This window comes from Chionomys nivalis, chromosome 7, assembly GCF_950005125.1.
Source record: "Chionomys nivalis chromosome 7, mChiNiv1.1, whole genome shotgun sequence".
NCBI lineage: Eukaryota > Metazoa > Chordata > Mammalia > Rodentia > Cricetidae > Chionomys > Chionomys nivalis.
This window is the reverse complement of record NC_080092.1, coordinates 100,971,318-100,986,488: the sequence shown is the minus strand read 5'-3', so window position 1 is coordinate 100,986,488 and position 15,171 is coordinate 100,971,318. Positions and strand designations below refer to the sequence as shown.

At 53.9% G+C, this 15,171-nt stretch overlaps 2 protein-coding genes across 4 annotated transcripts; both read left to right on the top strand.

The window, feature by feature from the left end:
• Positions 1–5,580: 5,580 nt before the first annotated feature.
• Positions 5,581–6,751, top strand: Ppp1r27 (protein phosphatase 1 regulatory subunit 27). The gene is made up of 3 exons (XM_057776253.1): positions 5,581–5,859; positions 5,957–6,107; positions 6,411–6,751. Exons 1-3 carry the CDS (start codon positions 5,670–5,672, stop codon positions 6,532–6,534), a joined length of 465 nt encoding a protein of 154 aa, XP_057632236.1. The 5' UTR covers positions 5,581–5,669; the 3' UTR covers positions 6,535–6,751.
• Positions 6,752–7,018: 267 nt separating this feature from the next.
• Mcrip1 (MAPK regulated corepressor interacting protein 1) lies at positions 7,019–13,547 on the top strand. Of its 3 annotated transcripts, none has more exons than XR_009057457.1 (6): positions 7,019–7,073; positions 11,555–11,606; positions 11,685–11,803; positions 12,502–12,603; positions 12,718–12,832; positions 12,934–13,547. XR_009057457.1 is itself a non-coding variant. In XM_057776967.1 (6 exons), exons 2-5 carry the CDS (start codon positions 11,599–11,601, stop codon positions 12,780–12,782), a joined length of 294 nt encoding a protein of 97 aa, XP_057632950.1. In that variant the 5' UTR covers positions 7,019–7,073; positions 11,555–11,598; the 3' UTR covers positions 12,783–12,821; positions 12,934–13,547. The 3 variants fall into 3 exon arrangements, 2 of the variants coding, with proteins under 2 accessions (XP_057632950.1, XP_057632949.1); XM_057776967.1 differs by having other exon boundaries at positions 12,718–12,821; XM_057776966.1 differs by having other exon boundaries at positions 12,718–13,547.
• Positions 13,548–15,171: the final 1,624 nt, after the last annotated feature.

The following is a 15,171-nucleotide window of genomic DNA, read 5'->3' as shown; positions in this document are numbered from 1 at the left end:
AGGCTGAAGCAGGAGAACTGGGGGTCGGAGGCCTTAACAAAACAGCCTGGGGATGGTGGTGCACATCTTTAATCCCAGCACCTAGGCAAAGGCAGGCGGATCTGTGACTTCGAGGCCAGTGTGGCTTACACAGTGAGTTCTAGGCATTGTAAGACTGTCTCAAAAGAAAGAAGGGGTGGGGGAGGCAAGGCATGGTGGTGCATACCTGTAATCCTAGCGCTTGAGAGGGAAAGTAAAAAGACCATCTTCAGCTACACAAGGAGTACAGAAACAGTCTGAGCTACATGAGATTATAAAAAAATAAAAATAAAAAATAAGTTTAACTTGAAGACTTAGTTCAACAGTCTGGGGTTCAATGGTTAAGAGCCAGAAAAATAAAAATAAATACACCCACACACATACACTTAGGGCTGGAGAGATGGTTTAGCAATTAAGAGAGCTTCTGACATCTGCACACAGACATACATGCGGACAAAACACCAGTGAACACAAAATAAATTTAAACTGGGTGGTGGTGGCATACCCCTGTAATCCCAGCACTCAGAAGGCAGAGGCAGGTGGATCTCACATGCAATGGGGATCATGATACTCCTGAGGTTGACTTTCCCAAACTTCCCTTCTGACATGGACACCTTTGGGAGCACCGTGGTGCCTGAGAGTCTCAGGAGGCACACAGGGCCAAAGGGTCACAGGACTCAGGGTGGTCACAGGGGCCCTGAGGTAATGCTCCAAGCTGCCTGAGGTCAGACAGACAGACAGCCTCACCTGTATTCTTACTACACATGCACACTGAAGATATCCAGACCAAGACATTGTCTCAGCACCAAGGCTAGATATCCCCCTGCTGATAGCCATTGTGCCAGACCCAACTCTCGGGGCGCACTGAAGGGCTTCCTGTATGATTCTCTCTCAGGTCTAGGTGTGTGGGTTGTGGTCATTTCCTCCATGGCTGCCTTATCCCTCCATAAGAGCTCATACAAACCCGGGAATGATCCTCGCTGGTTTGGCACACAAGCAGGGGAAGAGGACTCTGTCACCTCCTAAAGCAGGGCCAATTTCCCAGGTATCCGTCACTCTATAGTCTTCATTCTGACTCAGCAGTTAGGGCAGTTGTCCGCTTACACTGCCTTCACTGGCTCTTGGTGACTCATTATAGGGCTGGTTTCCAGCTGCTTCTGCTCCAGAAGTTTCAGCAGGGGCCTGCTGGCGCAATGGACCGTGGTCACCTTAAAGTGGGTACTGTCATTGTGGAGTTTGACAGGGGAAGGTATAAATTTTGTCCCCAGAATGTGAGTCAAGGCTATCATTAAGGGAATCCATGGGATGGGCTGGAGAGACAGGTCAGCGGTTAAGAGCACTGTCTGCTCTTCCAGAGGACCCGGGTTCAATTCCCAGCATCCATATGGCAGCTCACACCTGTCTGGAACTCCGGTTCCAGGGTTTCTGACATCCTCACACAGACATGTATTCAGGCAAAAATACCAATTTAAAAAAAAAAAAAAAAAAAAGACACAGGACTTCCAGGGAAGAAAACCAGCAGGGCTGTGAGCAGACTGTTTCTAGTCCCAACTGTAAAGGTATTCTGTGCATCCCTCCCTCAGACAGACAGCGCACCACTGCCCAGCTGTGCAGGGACTTGGTCTCTGGATAAGAAGGCTCAAACTGGGCAGCCAATGTCACGCGCTCCTGAGAGGAGTGTGACTCACAGATACCTTTCCCCTTTTTGCAGAGGCAGCTGATGGAGCCTTCCAGAGCCAGACTGTGCAGGGCAGCTACAGGGTGGTGTCTAAAACCTCTTTGGCTGGGATTGGTGGATTAGTCAAACAACTGGAGGATCTTAGGGGAAGTGGTGAAGATTCCAGCAGACTGGGATTTCCCAGTTCCTCCCAGGTACCCAGAATCCAACAGCTTGGAATTTAACAACAACAACAACAGAACCAAAAGCACTTCCCTAAGGGGCTTCAGACTCTGAAGTTGAATTTTTGACTGACCAATTCCACAGCCTATGCTGGATTACCTAGCACCTCACAACCCCTGGGTACACATCACTGCTGGTGACATTACCAGACTTTTTTTCTTTTTCTGGTTTGGTTCAGTTTAGACTTGTGCCACCCCTTCTGGCCTTGAACTCACTATGTAGCTCAGACTGGCTTTGGCCTCAAGGCAAACAATCTGCCTTAGCCCCCAGAGGTTGTGTTACTATGGCAAATTTGTGTTGAACTCTTCGTTGTTGCTGTTGTTGAGACAGTGTCTGGCTGTCTCGCTAGGCAATACTTTACCCCAGAACTATGTTCCCAGCTCTGGACTTTGATAAATTGGAATTGGGTATGGTAATACAAGCCTGAAATCCCAATGCTTAGGAGCTCAGGCAAGAGGAGTTTTTTTGTTTTTGTTTTGTTTTTGTTTTTGTTTTGAGACAGTGTTTCTCTTTGTAGTTCTAATTGTCCTGGAACTTGCTCTGTAAACCAAGCTGGCCTTGAACTCTGCCTCTAGTGTGTTGGGACTACTAAAGGTGTGTGCCATCACTGCCCTGCTGGCAAGAAGACTGAAAGTTTGAGGGCTACAAAATGCTGGAGGGCTGGATGGTGGCTCACACCTTTAATCTCAACACAGGCAGAGTCAGGTGGATCTCTGCGAGTTTGGGGCCAGCCTGGTCTACAAAGCAAGTTCCAGGAGAGGCTCTAAAGCTACAAAGAGAAACCCCGTCTTGAAAAACCAAAAAGGAAAAAGAAAAAATGTTGGAGGGAAACCTTTGAATAGTTTTTTGAAGCTTGAACTTCCTCGTTCTGTTTCCCAAATGTGGGAAATACAGAAATTGTCACCACTGCAGTTTTGTGTAAATGCTTTAGTCCATTCTCCAAAATGTAGAAATTCTAAGATCACAGACTAGTAACCTTGTAAGTCCATACTGTCTGAGAGAATCAGGGATAGAGGTCGGTAATTCCAGGCTTTGTTCTAACATCAACCACCATAAGGGACTTGAACAGCCCACCGTGGCTACTGTTGAAAGTTGAGAAATACCAGGCAAAGACCTCAGCTCAGAACACACAATTCCCAGGAATACTGTCTGGAAGATTTGGGGGACTCCGACTCAAACAGAAACCCCAAACTCAAGAACCTCTGTGCTCCAAGTGGCCAAGGCTCCACATATGAAGAGTTCCCGGACCTTGTCTCATTGGAGGCGTTCACTGATGGGTGGACGGGCGGGTCTGTGGCTCCTCCCTGCTGCTCTGTGATGGCACCTTCACTCGCAGGCTTTCTGATGATCCTCTGAGCTGGGAGCGCAGACGAAACTTTTCCACAACACACGAAGAAATAATCTTCACATACAAGCGGTGGGGTGAGGTGGAGTGTCTATCACCCAGCTACAGCAAAGAACGTTTAATTTCCCTGCTTTAGGGAAGCAAGTTAGAAGACATGGTACTTGACTCCTCCTAAGAGATCAGAACTGAGCCCTGGAGATGCAGAGCCACAGAACCATCCGTAACAAATTCTCTCAGGACTGGGGTACACAAACTCAGGGAGTAGCCTCTGAGCACTGAGGGATGGTGGAAACACCCCTGCCAGGCAGGAAGCTCTCGTTCAGTGTGTCTTGGGTGACCTCGGCTTTACACCTAAAGGGTGTGTAACATGTTGGCTTGGTGCTGGCTGGAAAGGGGCCAGGTGATGTAAGGTCAGCTGACTACATTGCCTTCCCAGCTCCCCAGTCTGCCAAGGAGCTACCCAGCCTCAGGCCTCCCATGACCACCTAGTAGGTTGGGTTTCCCTGCTTCATGCCCTAGCTCCCAGCACTTTTGAGGGTGAGTTTCTTAGAAATAGGGTCATTGTTAGTAAAAATGGATAGGGTGAGGTCACACTGGAGTAGGGTGTATCCTAAGTCTTTGTGAGAACGTCTACGGACGGTCTCTTTATAAGAAGAAATCCGCGCCAGATATGATGGCACATGCCTATAATTCCAGCATTTTTTTTTTTTTTTTTGAGGAGGCTCAGAGAGGAGAATTGCGAGTTCAAGGCTGGCCAACCTGGAAAACCTGGCCACCTTTCCTAAAGGAAAAAAAAAATTAATGGGGTCACTCAGTGTGCTGGTGCACATCTATAATCCCGGCACTTGGGAACTGATGGCAGGGGTGCTCAGGAGTTTGCCTGAGTCACAGTTCAAAAGGGAGTTCCCAGCCAGAGCCTCTATCTGGAAAACAAACAAACAAGGTGGGGTTAGGTAGGATGTGGACACAGGAATAGAAAGAAGCCGTTGGAGATGAATGTAGAGACTGGGCAAATATTTTTAGAAGCCAAAGAACACCAAGGACTAGACTGACTTCCAGAGGCTGGGAAGCCTGGAGCAGAGGCTCCCTCAGAACCTCTAGGGTCCTCCCAGGTCTCAGGCTGCTGGCCTCAGGAACCATGAGAGCAAACGCTTGTTTTTCTGTTTTGTTTTTTTTTGGGGGGGGGTTATTTTTCAAGACAGGGTTTCTTTGTATCTTTGAAACCTGTCCTGGAACTCGCTCTGTAGACCAGGCTGGCCTCAAACTCACAGAGATCCACCTGCCTCTGCTTCCCGAGTGCTGGGATTAAAGGGGTGCGCTACCACTGTCCAGCCAGAGCAAACCCTTCTTTGAGAGTTGAGACCTAGGTCTGTGTGACTTGGTCACAGTAACCCTAACCACTAGCTTTCAGGAAGTCAGGGAGAACTGTAGAGTCGGGTTATCCACAGCTCCATAACCAAGTTTTGGGGCTCCTCTGGCCCAGCTGTATTCTTGCATTCCACCTACCAGGTAGTCTCATGCCCCCAAGCCAACCACCACCTGAGACCTTGGCTGAAGCTGTTGCAAAAGCAAGACAGAGTCTGCAGGAAACTAACGTGTGGGGTCCTTCCCTTTCTCCACCTGTAATGGGCACCACCTGATCTCTTAGGAATGGACTGGATGATACCTTCAACATAGTCTCTAGGAGACTGTCCAGAACCCAGAGGCAGTGTGTGCGTGCATGTGTGTGTGCACGCACACACGTGCAAGGCAGGTGCTCGGGACTGGTAGTGTTGGCCTGCAGAACTGAGATCCTAGCCAGGGCAGCAGCAGTTCCTGTCAGTACCATACACCCTGAAGCGGTTCTGGGAATCTTCTCTTGAAGCTACAAGGGAAGGTTAAGAGCGACATGTTGGGAAATGAACAACGCTGAGACCTAAATGACAACGGATCCGTGCTTTTCAGATGGCGATGGGGCTCAGCTTCCAGCATGTAGACAGGTAAGCCATCCTCCAAGCTCGGCCCCTCCTGATGCCTTTGAGCCCACATCCACAGCTTTTCCCGTGGGCTCTCTCCTGGTCCTTCTCCTAGTCCTCTACAAGGCACCTTCTAGCTCCAGCTGCGGACAGGGTGTAGTAGCCAGGAAGGATCTGACCCCTTTGGCCGGACATAGCAACAGGTGTGCTGAAAGATGAGCCACTAAACATGATCCTGTGCTCCGGGAGGGGGGAGCAGCTCGGTTTCAGCCCCTCGCGCCTGCAAGCATGACTGAGCGGCTTTATATAGCCCCTCAAGCCCTATATAAGCTGGAATTGAGGTTCTGTCAAGCCAGAGAGCCTACACACCGATCTGGTCTGGCCAGCATATTTCCCATTCATACCTACTGAAGTAGGGGCCCCACAGAGGTAGTCCACCCCAATCCCCGGGATGCCCAGCAGAACTGCCCGCTATGCTCGCTACAGCCCCAGACAGCGGCGGCGGCGGCTGTTGGCCGATCGCAGCGTGCGTTTCCCTAATGATGTTCTCTTCTTGGACCACATCCGTCAAGGCGACCTGGAGCAGGTGGGGCGCTTTATCCGGGCTCGGAAAGTCTCCTTGGACACTATCCACCCCTCAGGTGAGTACGAGTCGCCGGACTGGTCTGTCTATAAAGAGGTAGGGGAAATTCTATGCAGAGGGTTACAGCTTTGACCCTGTCTTCCCACCCTGCCCAGGCCTGGCTGCTCTGCATGAAGCTGTGCTCTCTGGAAACCTGGACTGTGTGAAGCTGCTGGTCAAATATGGTGCGGACATTCACCAGCGAGATGAGACTGGCTGGACACCTCTGCATATCGCTTGCAGCGATGGGTACCCTGATATAGCCAGGTAAGACTATGGAATACGGTACAGAGGCTCCATCCCACTCCCTCCAGGCTTCAATTGGTCTCCAGCATGTGAACCCCCAAATATAGCTCTGACGCTGTAGGCAGCAACTCTGAGGGATTCTGGCAGTTTCTACCCGATTGCAACATTAGAGCAAACTGGAAAATCTGGCCATAGCTTCCAAGGGGTCAGGTTTCTCCCTCCTCTGCCTGGAAAAAACAAAAACAAACAGGTGACCCCCAAATTCTAGCCCTCTGTTCCTGGGAGGGCTGAGTAGGCTTTAACCAACAGCCCTTCACACCCCAGGTATCTCATCTCTTTGGGAGCAGACAGGGATGCAGCCAACGACGATGGCGATCTGCCCTCCGACCTTATTGACCCAGACTTTAAGGACTTGGTGGAACTCTTCAAAGGAACCAGCATGGACTGAGGGACTGAGCCAGCCCTTGGGTTTGTCCCAGGGGCCAAGGTGTGCGCACTGAGCGTGCCAGGGAGGCAGCCAGGATGCTAGGACTTGTCGTGGGGCACGACTTCCCATGCCCATTTCTCTGGCCTGACTTTTTCTTCAGGTTTTGCTTTTCTGTTTGTTTTTAACTTTTTTATGATGATACTTTTTACTTTTTCAATAAACGTGATTCCCAAGCTGTGATGATGACTACTTAGCGCGGTACAGGGCCAAACCATCGCCACGCAAGCTGAGATGCGGCTTCGTGGCGGTGCAACGCCTCGGGGTAGAGCGGCTGGGACCCAGGCCGCCCCTGTCCCGGTCCAGCAGTCTCCTTTCTCGGACACGCGGGGAAAAACCTCCCCAACCCCGCGTTTCCGGGACGACCTCGCGCGCCTCCGACTTCGCCGTACCCCGTGCGCCGGCGATCACGTGGCCCGCGCCGTGCGCGCCTGCGCGGCGGCGTCACTTCCGGCCGGCCCACTGGCAGCGGCGGCGGCGGCGGCGGCAGCGAGGAGGGCGAGGTGAGGAGGGCGCGGCGCGGGTGGCGCGGCGGGGCGGGGCGCTGCGGGCTCCGCGGGACCTTGACCGCTCCGCCCCGCCCCGCCCTGGTGTCGCTGGGTCGCCAGGCCGGCGCGGGGAGAGACGAGGCCGGTGTCGCCGCGGGGTGCGGACGTGGCAGCAGCCCGGAGGAGCCTCTCTTGCCGGGCCTCCCGCGGGGAGACAACGCCCGCAGCCCCGGGGCAGCCTTCCCGCGGGCTCTTCCCGCTTCTGGGACGCGCAGGCCCGGCTTCCGAACCCGCGCCCGTGTCTTTGCTCGTACCTGCCCTGCCACATCGCTTTTGTGCAGATGCAGTGGCTCTGCGCAAGTCCAGTCCGCAAGGTGGACTGGATGGATGGTGGCCGGAAGTCCCGTGCCCCTGTTGACAAAGCAGTCCTGGTTCTGGGGCGATCGTCCCTCTGGATGCCACCTTTCAGGCAGAGGACAAGTTCAAGCAAAGGTCTCCAGTGAGTTAGGATCAGCTGTGCACTTGTGGCTGGGGAGTGTCTAGGGCAGAGAGGGACGCACGCACACCACACACACACACACACACACACACACACACACACGACGGGAGGGCAGCAGGAGCCAGGTCCTCCAGAATAAGGGGCCTGGGAATACTGTGGTTTGCTAGTCCAGGGAAAGAAGGAGCTGCACCTGACATTCTAGGTCATCATCTGGAAGCACATCTGTCACTGCACAGCGTCCCTTGCTCGTTTGGTTAGTCATTAAGTAAAGACCTCATAATCTGTAAAGGATACAAGACATGGAAGGACGAACCAGAAAATTTGAAGCAGGGAGTGATGGCACCTGTCTGTAAGCCCAGGACTTGGTGAGGTAGAGTCAGAAGGATCAGAAGTTTAAGACCAGCTGGGGCTATATGAGACCTCTTTTTCTAAAAGGGATGGGGAGTGGAAGGAAGAAAACAAAATTTAGATAGCAGAAATTCCAAAAGAACAATAATGGCCAGTCTTTGCACCGTTAGTTCTGGTGGGGGACCCCTGTTGTCGCTTTCTTGGGCAGCAAAGTATGTGCCACCTAGCATCATGTCCCTGGCATATTCAGTGCGTTTAGAAAAGTTGAAGTGGGTTTTGGATCCCCCTGCAGCTTGTCCTGTCTCCCCACCTTGCCTTCTAGGAAGTCCCTGAAGGCTTTGGGTCTCTTAGAAGCTAATGGTTCTGCATAGAATAAACCCATTCAGTAAGAACTCCCCATGAGATAGAGGTCTGTGAGCAGCCCCACATGGTGTCACTGGGAAGCGGGCATTTCAGAGCGGAGAGGAACCTGATGTAGCATGCAGACAGGAATTGAGGCAAGCTCAGGGAAAATCAGCAGCCAGCACCCCAGCCAGCTGCTGCAGCCGTGAAGGCTTTGGGTTGGGTGGGGGCTGGGAGAGCACCTGTGCTAGGTGACAGCTGCTTCATCCTCTGTAATATGTCTTCTTCCTGGCTAGCTGTGATAGGAACACGGATAGTATATAAAGTTCCAAGCCCAGGGACTGACTTATAGTCCTCCCTTGGCAAGGGTCTGCTGTGGCGTGTGCGGTTCTCCACCTTGTTTAAGTATGAGCTGACACCACATCTTCTGTCTCATACCCAGCGGTCTGTAGCATCCCTTTAGTTACTAGTTTCCACTAGGATGGGGCAGTATGGCTCTGTCATGTCCATTACCCTGTTGGCTGAAGATCCAGGCTTCAGGTGGCTGTGCATTCGTTGGAGCAGGAGGACCTGGTAAACTGTCCGTGGTGACCACTTCACTTTCAGCAGGGAGGCTAAAGCCCTTGTCTGGAGGACCTCTGTCCAGGGTACTTGTGGTCCCAGGGGACTGGACAGAAGATTAGGGAGTAGGACTTTTAAAAGGCGGCTGTAGAGAAACCGGAGGGAGAAAGAAAGACTTGGTCTGACCTTAGGTGGCACCGTGTTTATTCATGGAGAGCGCTTTGTACCCAGCTGTGCAAATGGCCAAAATGCCTGCAGAGGAAGATGGGATGTGGCCCCTTATAGAGGCGGACTGTACTTCCATGGTCGCAAGGGAAGTTGGGAAGTGTAGTCTTTCAGCAGGAAGCAAGTTTACACCTGGCTGCTCTGGGGGCTGTGGTATAGTAGCTGGTGACACAGGAGACGCACACGGACCGAGAGCCGCACGACAGTGCACAGCCCAAGTGGTTCCCCTGAGCAGGGCTGAGAAGTGTCAGGAAGCTGTGCTGCCACTTCAGTCTACAATGGAGCCAGGGGAAGCTGGGGCAGCAGGTATGGGTGTGAAGGTCAGAGGAGGGCAGGGCCACAGGTAGGGATGTGTCACTGAGGGTCATCACGTCTTAGATACCATCATTGTTAGTTGTGTCTTATGAGTTCCCCCAAAAAACAAAATAAAACACAAACAAAAAAAGCACCACCACCACCAACAACAAAAAACCCAAAAAGTGTGTCTACACACACAGTGGAGCTTGGTGGTAGCACAGGCTTGTAGCCTAGCTACTCAGGATGCCGACACAGGAGGATTGCAAGTCCATGGCCTGCTTAGTTAACAGTAAGTTCAAAGACAGCCTGGGAAAATTAGATCCTTCTCAGAAGTAAAGAAGGAAGAGTTTACACCTAAGGGAGCACAGTTGCCTAGTGTGCACGAGGCCCCAGAGTTATGGACTTTGATGTTCAGAATTATTGGGACAACCACTTTGAAAGATACAGAGAAAAGAGGTTGTGGGTTGTGCCAGGCATAGTGGTAGTTTATGCCTGCAGTTCCAGCCCTGGGGGCTGAAGACAGGAGAACCAGGAGGTCATGGCTGGCCTTGACTACATGGCCTGGGCTTCCTGTCTTTAAACACAAACAGCAAAAAGACCCAAAAAGTACTGTGGAGTTGATGGAATGAGGGACATATGGCTGGGGCATTGAGACACTTGTAACAGAAGAAAAGCAGGGCTAGAAAGTCTTGGTGTGGAGCTCGGGATGGCCTTGTCCAACCTCTGCCCCTGCTGCCATCCTAGTGGGAGCCCCAGGGTGTAGAGGCCTGGGTACTGCATGAGTTCTTGTGCAGTAGGGTTCTTTCCCTGGCTGCTCACTCACAATGGATACCCTTTGTTAGACCACCACCCCATTTACCTGGGCTGCTGGGCAGTGACCTGTGATCTCAGACACCCTGCAGTGTGCTCAAGTTTGTGGACATCCATGTACTTCTGCAGACTCTGCCATTATTAGTCCATTGTCCCCGCTTTGGTGTTGGATCCCGACACATTCAGCCTTTTTAGAGACCCTGCTCACTTGGCATCATGTTACTTCATTCCTCTCCAGGGAACATGCTCAGGTTTCTCTGCTTCACCAAACAGAGCCTGCTGCCAGCAAGGCTGGAGCACCCAGGCAGAGGGCATTGGAGGATGTGACCACCAGAGCCCAAGGCTGCATGGGTAGGAAAGGCAGCAGAGAGTGGTGGCCTGGGGGACAGGCACTACCAAGCAGCAATGACAGAAAAAGGATGAAAGGATGCTTGGTCCCTGGAACTAAGGCTGGGGTTAGCCCCGAGCACTGCCCTGCTGTGTCCTGGCTGTAACTGGAGCTCCCCAGCTGGTCTCGCTGCCCACACCACACCTCAGAGGGCTTTCCTTGTGCTTGATGTCCTGGGCTGGCAGTTTTGGGAAAGACTAAGACAGTGGAGGCGGGGAACCAGGTTCAGGGAGAAGACAGGTTCTAGAGCTCTTACAAGAGCTGATGTGATGCTGTCAAGGTGTCCACCCACCTGAAGAGTTAATGACGGCTCACTGACCATAGAAGAGCCTTTGGGAAAGCCTGGCGTGGCATGCTTGGGACTGTCTGGGTCTCCTTCCTCTTCAGCATTTGGGGTTGCCCCATCTGGACCAAGGCCAGGCTTAGAACTAACCTTGTATGACTGGTTTTCTCGTCTTAGACTGTGTGTCCTCAGCTGGTTAATTATGAGATTCTGATCCTAAACATAGATACCCTACCTACTCAGCAGCAAAAATCCTCTGGCCTATAAAGAGGTTGCACCCCAGGTTCCAGTCACTGGGCCGGGCCAGGCCTGGCTGCTCCCTCCAGGGATGTCTTTCTCCTGGTCTGCTTTGTTTTTGGTTCTCTAGTGTCCTGGGGTCACTGGTCAAATGTCCCTGAGCTCAGGAAAGCTGCTTTTATCATGGTGCAGTTCCCACGGACAGCGGGGAAGCTGAGTCTTAGGCTTTGCAGAAGAATGCACTGAGTCCTAGTAGCCCTCCGGGGCAGAGCTGGGGTCTGCAGACTGAAGACAGGAGTGGGTGCGAGATGGGGCTGAGTGCATGGCCTCAGTGGCCTGTTGTGCCCTTTGTGTCCTGACTGACACTGACCCCATAGCTGTTCAGGATTGCTTGGATCCACTGACGACTCAAGCCTAAGGGTCCCCATGGACTCAGGGCCGCAGAGGTGGTTCCTGTTTCTGCTGGAAGGGTGACATCTGCAGTGCTTTGGGTTTCTGTTTCATAGGCCGCAGGATTCAGCAGCCAAGCACCAGGACCAGACACCCAGCGATGACCAGGTGGGTGTTAAGTTTATGTGGGGGGGGTTGGGACCCCACCTGTCCCACTATCGCTTCTCACACCGGAGCTTCCCCCAGCTCGCCTGTCTCCAGAGTCGTCTACAACGGCAAGAGGAACAGCAGTCCCCGCTCCCCCACCAACAGCAGTGAGATCTTCACGCCGGCACACGAGGAGAATGTGCGCTTCATTTATGAAGGTTGGTGCACTGGTGCCTGTGGTCTGCTTCTGCTGCCTCCTGTGGGTCTTCCCACACCAAGAAAAGGCGTGGGCGGTGGGTGGAACCAGAAAAGGTGGGATCTCTGAGTCGGTCCTCAGGCCTAGAAGCTTCCCCAGGAGAGTAACTAGCCGTGATCACAGTGTGGTGTGGTTGAAATTGGAGGTGGGACTGGGTGGGACCCTCTAAGGCACTTGTGTGTCCTTCTGTAGTGGAGGAGGCCATGGCACAGGAGGGACGGGCGGGAGAAGCCGATGCAGAGGGCTCTGCAGGACACCTTCAGCTGACGGGGAAACTGGTGGAGGCGGGATGGGTACCGCGGAAGGAGACAGCCGTCTGCTTGGCCCAGCGTCAGGCAGACCCTCTGCACCCGAGCTGTGGGCTGAGGGCTGCAGAGCCCTGACCACTGCCCAGCATCGGGCAGACCCTCTGCACCCGAGCTGTGGGCTGAGGAATGCAGGGTCCTGACCACTGCCCAGCGTCGGGCAGACCCTCTGCACCCGAGTTGTGGGCTGAGGGCTGCAGAGCCCTGACCACTGCCCAGCGTTGGGCCTACTCTCTGCACCCGAGCTGTGGGCTGAGGGATGCAGGGTCCTGACCACTGCCCAGCGTCGGGCAGACCCTCTGCACCCAAGTTGTGGGCTGAGGGCTGCAGAGCCCTGACCACTGTCCTGTCGCAGCCTGGCAGGGTGTTGAACGAGACCTGCGCAGCCAGCTGTCTGGTGGAGAGCGGGGCCTAGTGGAGGAGTATGTGGAGAAGGTTCCCAACCCCAGCCTGAAGAGTGAGTGGGGGACCTGGGGAGCCGCACTGCTGTCCCTCCCAAGGCTCCTCGGTTGGTGCCGTGGAGACCGGGTGGGGTTCTGTCCCGAGCACCAACCAGACTGTCTCCTGACAGCCTTCAAGCCCATTGACCTGAGTGACCTGAAGCGCCGGAACACGCAGGATGCCAAGAAGTCCTAGAGTGCCTGGCGCCCCTCCCCTGGCCTCCGGAAGATCAGGGTGCACTTGATGTTGGTTTCCTCTGCTCCTGGGAGGGGGGAGAGTGCTCTAGTGGGCTGTAGTCCCCAGGGCCAGCAGGATTGGTGACCAAGGCCCTTCCTTTCCTCTCCAGGGTCTCAAGTTGCCCCTGTCACTGGGGGAACAGGGGTCTGGCTATGTCAGCCCTTGTCCCTTTCCCCTGCCAGCTGCATCTTGGGTAGCACCTGGCCCTGCCTACCTAGCCCTCTCTGCTGTTACCTGCCATGCCTCGCGCCTCTCCTTCCTGGCCACCTAAGGTCAGAAAGGAAAAAAGGGATCTCTCTTCGGCTGTTGGGACCTCGAATGACCGGAAATCAGGACTGTGCAATCCCACCTGCATCCAGTGTGGCTCTCTTTGTGAAGCCTGGACGTTTGGGGGGCTCCCTCATCCCACTGTCCATCTCGCCCCTTTCTTGCCTCAGTTTCAGAGTGGAGTCAACTCTGAGCCGAGGACAGTGCTGGCTCCTGAAGGGGCTTCTAGCGACCAGACCTGGTCTCCTGGTACCTGTAGCCCTGTGGCCATAGCAGTGCCCGTGAGCAGGAGCACTGAGGCTGACCTTGAAGGTGTGGTGCTGCCAGGCCTGTCCTGGCTTTCTGGGGTGTACTGGGAGGATCACCAAGGCCCCCTTTTTTGTGCCCTCTTGAATCCAGGTGTCTGTGTTGGAGACGGAGACTGAGGGTCTGTGAATAAAGGCTGGTGGCACTGGACGTGGCTTCTTAACACTCTGTCAGACCCTGTGAGCCCCTGCCCCCCCCCCCCCCCCCCGCAGTCTGTTAGGTGGTAAAACCAGCTCCTCACGTCATCCAGGCTGCCCTCCTGTGGAGCCCTGAGTGTAGTTAGCATGCTTCGGACACCTTGAGCTGCTGGCTTGGTCTATGGGCTGTGAAGAGCATGGGCTCCTCCGCTGTCCCAGGGCAGCTGCTGGGCCCAGGAGAGGCCTGACTGCATTTGACCTTCAGTCGTGGAACCAGCCCTGGAATGCTCCTGGTCCTGAGAAGATGCCAAAGCGGAATTTATTTCAGGATCATGCTTTCCCAGAAGAGTATTCCGGGGCTCAAGTGGCCCCCAGAGACATCTCCTGGGTGTGGGTTGGGCAAGACAAGTCTCCTCAGGGAGGTGCAGGCAATACAGGGCAGTGATAAATAGCTGTCGGAGGTGCCAAGCCATCCCCATGACTTGGCATTGTTAGTTCTCTGGGGCTCCGTGTCCTAGGCTGTGGGTCACCCAATCTGCCTCCCATTGTCTGGACTGGAAGGGATCGAGCAAAGCCCTAACCTGAGAACATCCTGCCTCCTAGTGGTGTTGATTTGAGTCCAGGTGCACTTCAGGGTCGCCCGGCTTTTCCTGCAGGGGTAGTGGGCTTGGACTCCACCTGGGCTGGTGCCACACACGTGACCTTCAGCTGAGCTGTCATCCCAGCCTCTTAGTGCTCAGTTCTCAGGTGGTTTCCCGGGCTAAGTACCTGTCGCCACTGTCAGTCACCATGGATTCTCTTGATGAGGTAATCCCAGTATAGAGAGCTCAGTACCAGATAGCTCTTGGACATACCTAAATGCCCCAGAAATGCATCAGAGTCTTATAACAAGTGGATCAGTTCTGTATGGGCCTGTGGGTTCTCCTGCCTTCCCCAGTGACCCCAGCCCCCTAGGCCTATGTGGTTTGCTTCTCCGTTCCCCAAGAGTCCCCTGCCTTGTACTCAGTGCTAGCTGGAGTCCATTGTAAACCCTGGGAGGGCTTTCGAGGGACTTCCTAGTACCCGTGCCCACTGCATGGGGCCTCGCGTGCTGGAGGATGCCAGGTCAAAGCTGATGGGCCTCTCAGGTCAGATGCTGAGCAGGGGTGAGCACCTGCTTGGAGGACTCAGGGAGGTTTGCCATTGTTACGTGACCCCCAAACTGCAACAAGCCAATCTTCCTTCCTGCTGAGGGCTGCCACAGGGTCCCCACCTCCTACCACCCATCCACCCTGGTACGGCCTTTGCCTCCGTCTGCTTATGGAGAGAGGGACCAAGGTCTGGGTATGGATGGCTGCAGCCGGTCTCCTGTCCACCCTGGTGCGGGCTCATCCTGAAGCTGCTCTGTCCCCTTGTAACCCTTAGCCATCCCAAGGGCTACCAGGCTTAGTGGGTTGTAGAGAGAGTGAGATGATGTGTGTGCCCCTCCACCCGTGCTGTTGACAGATGTCCACACGACACATTGGCTTTCAGCCGGTGATGACAAAATTACATATAAAACTAATGTGGAGGGTTTTGCTTTTTAGAGATGGGCCTAGCTGGCCTGGAACTCTCACAGATATTCTCTGCCTCCCATGTTCTGGGAATTAAAGGTGTGT

Bases quoted from the DNA above. Each gene is read 5' to 3' on its own strand.
- Ppp1r27 (XM_057776253.1), top strand. From the start codon at position 5,670: ATGCCCAGCAGAACTGCCCGCTATGCTCGCTACAGCCCCAGACAGCGG. The intron at 5,860-5,956 runs GTGAGTACGAGT...CACCCTGCCCAG, and splicing joins GGACACTATCCACCCCTCAG to GCCTGGCTGCTCTGCATGAA. The intron at 6,108-6,410 runs GTAAGACTATGG...TTCACACCCCAG, and splicing joins GGGTACCCTGATATAGCCAG to GTATCTCATCTCTTTGGGAG.
- Mcrip1 (XM_057776967.1), top strand. The intron at 11,804-12,501 runs GTTGGTGCACTG...GTCCTGTCGCAG, and splicing joins TGTGCGCTTCATTTATGAAG to CCTGGCAGGGTGTTGAACGA. The intron at 12,604-12,717 runs GTGAGTGGGGGA...GTCTCCTGACAG, and splicing joins TCCCAACCCCAGCCTGAAGA to CCTTCAAGCCCATTGACCTG.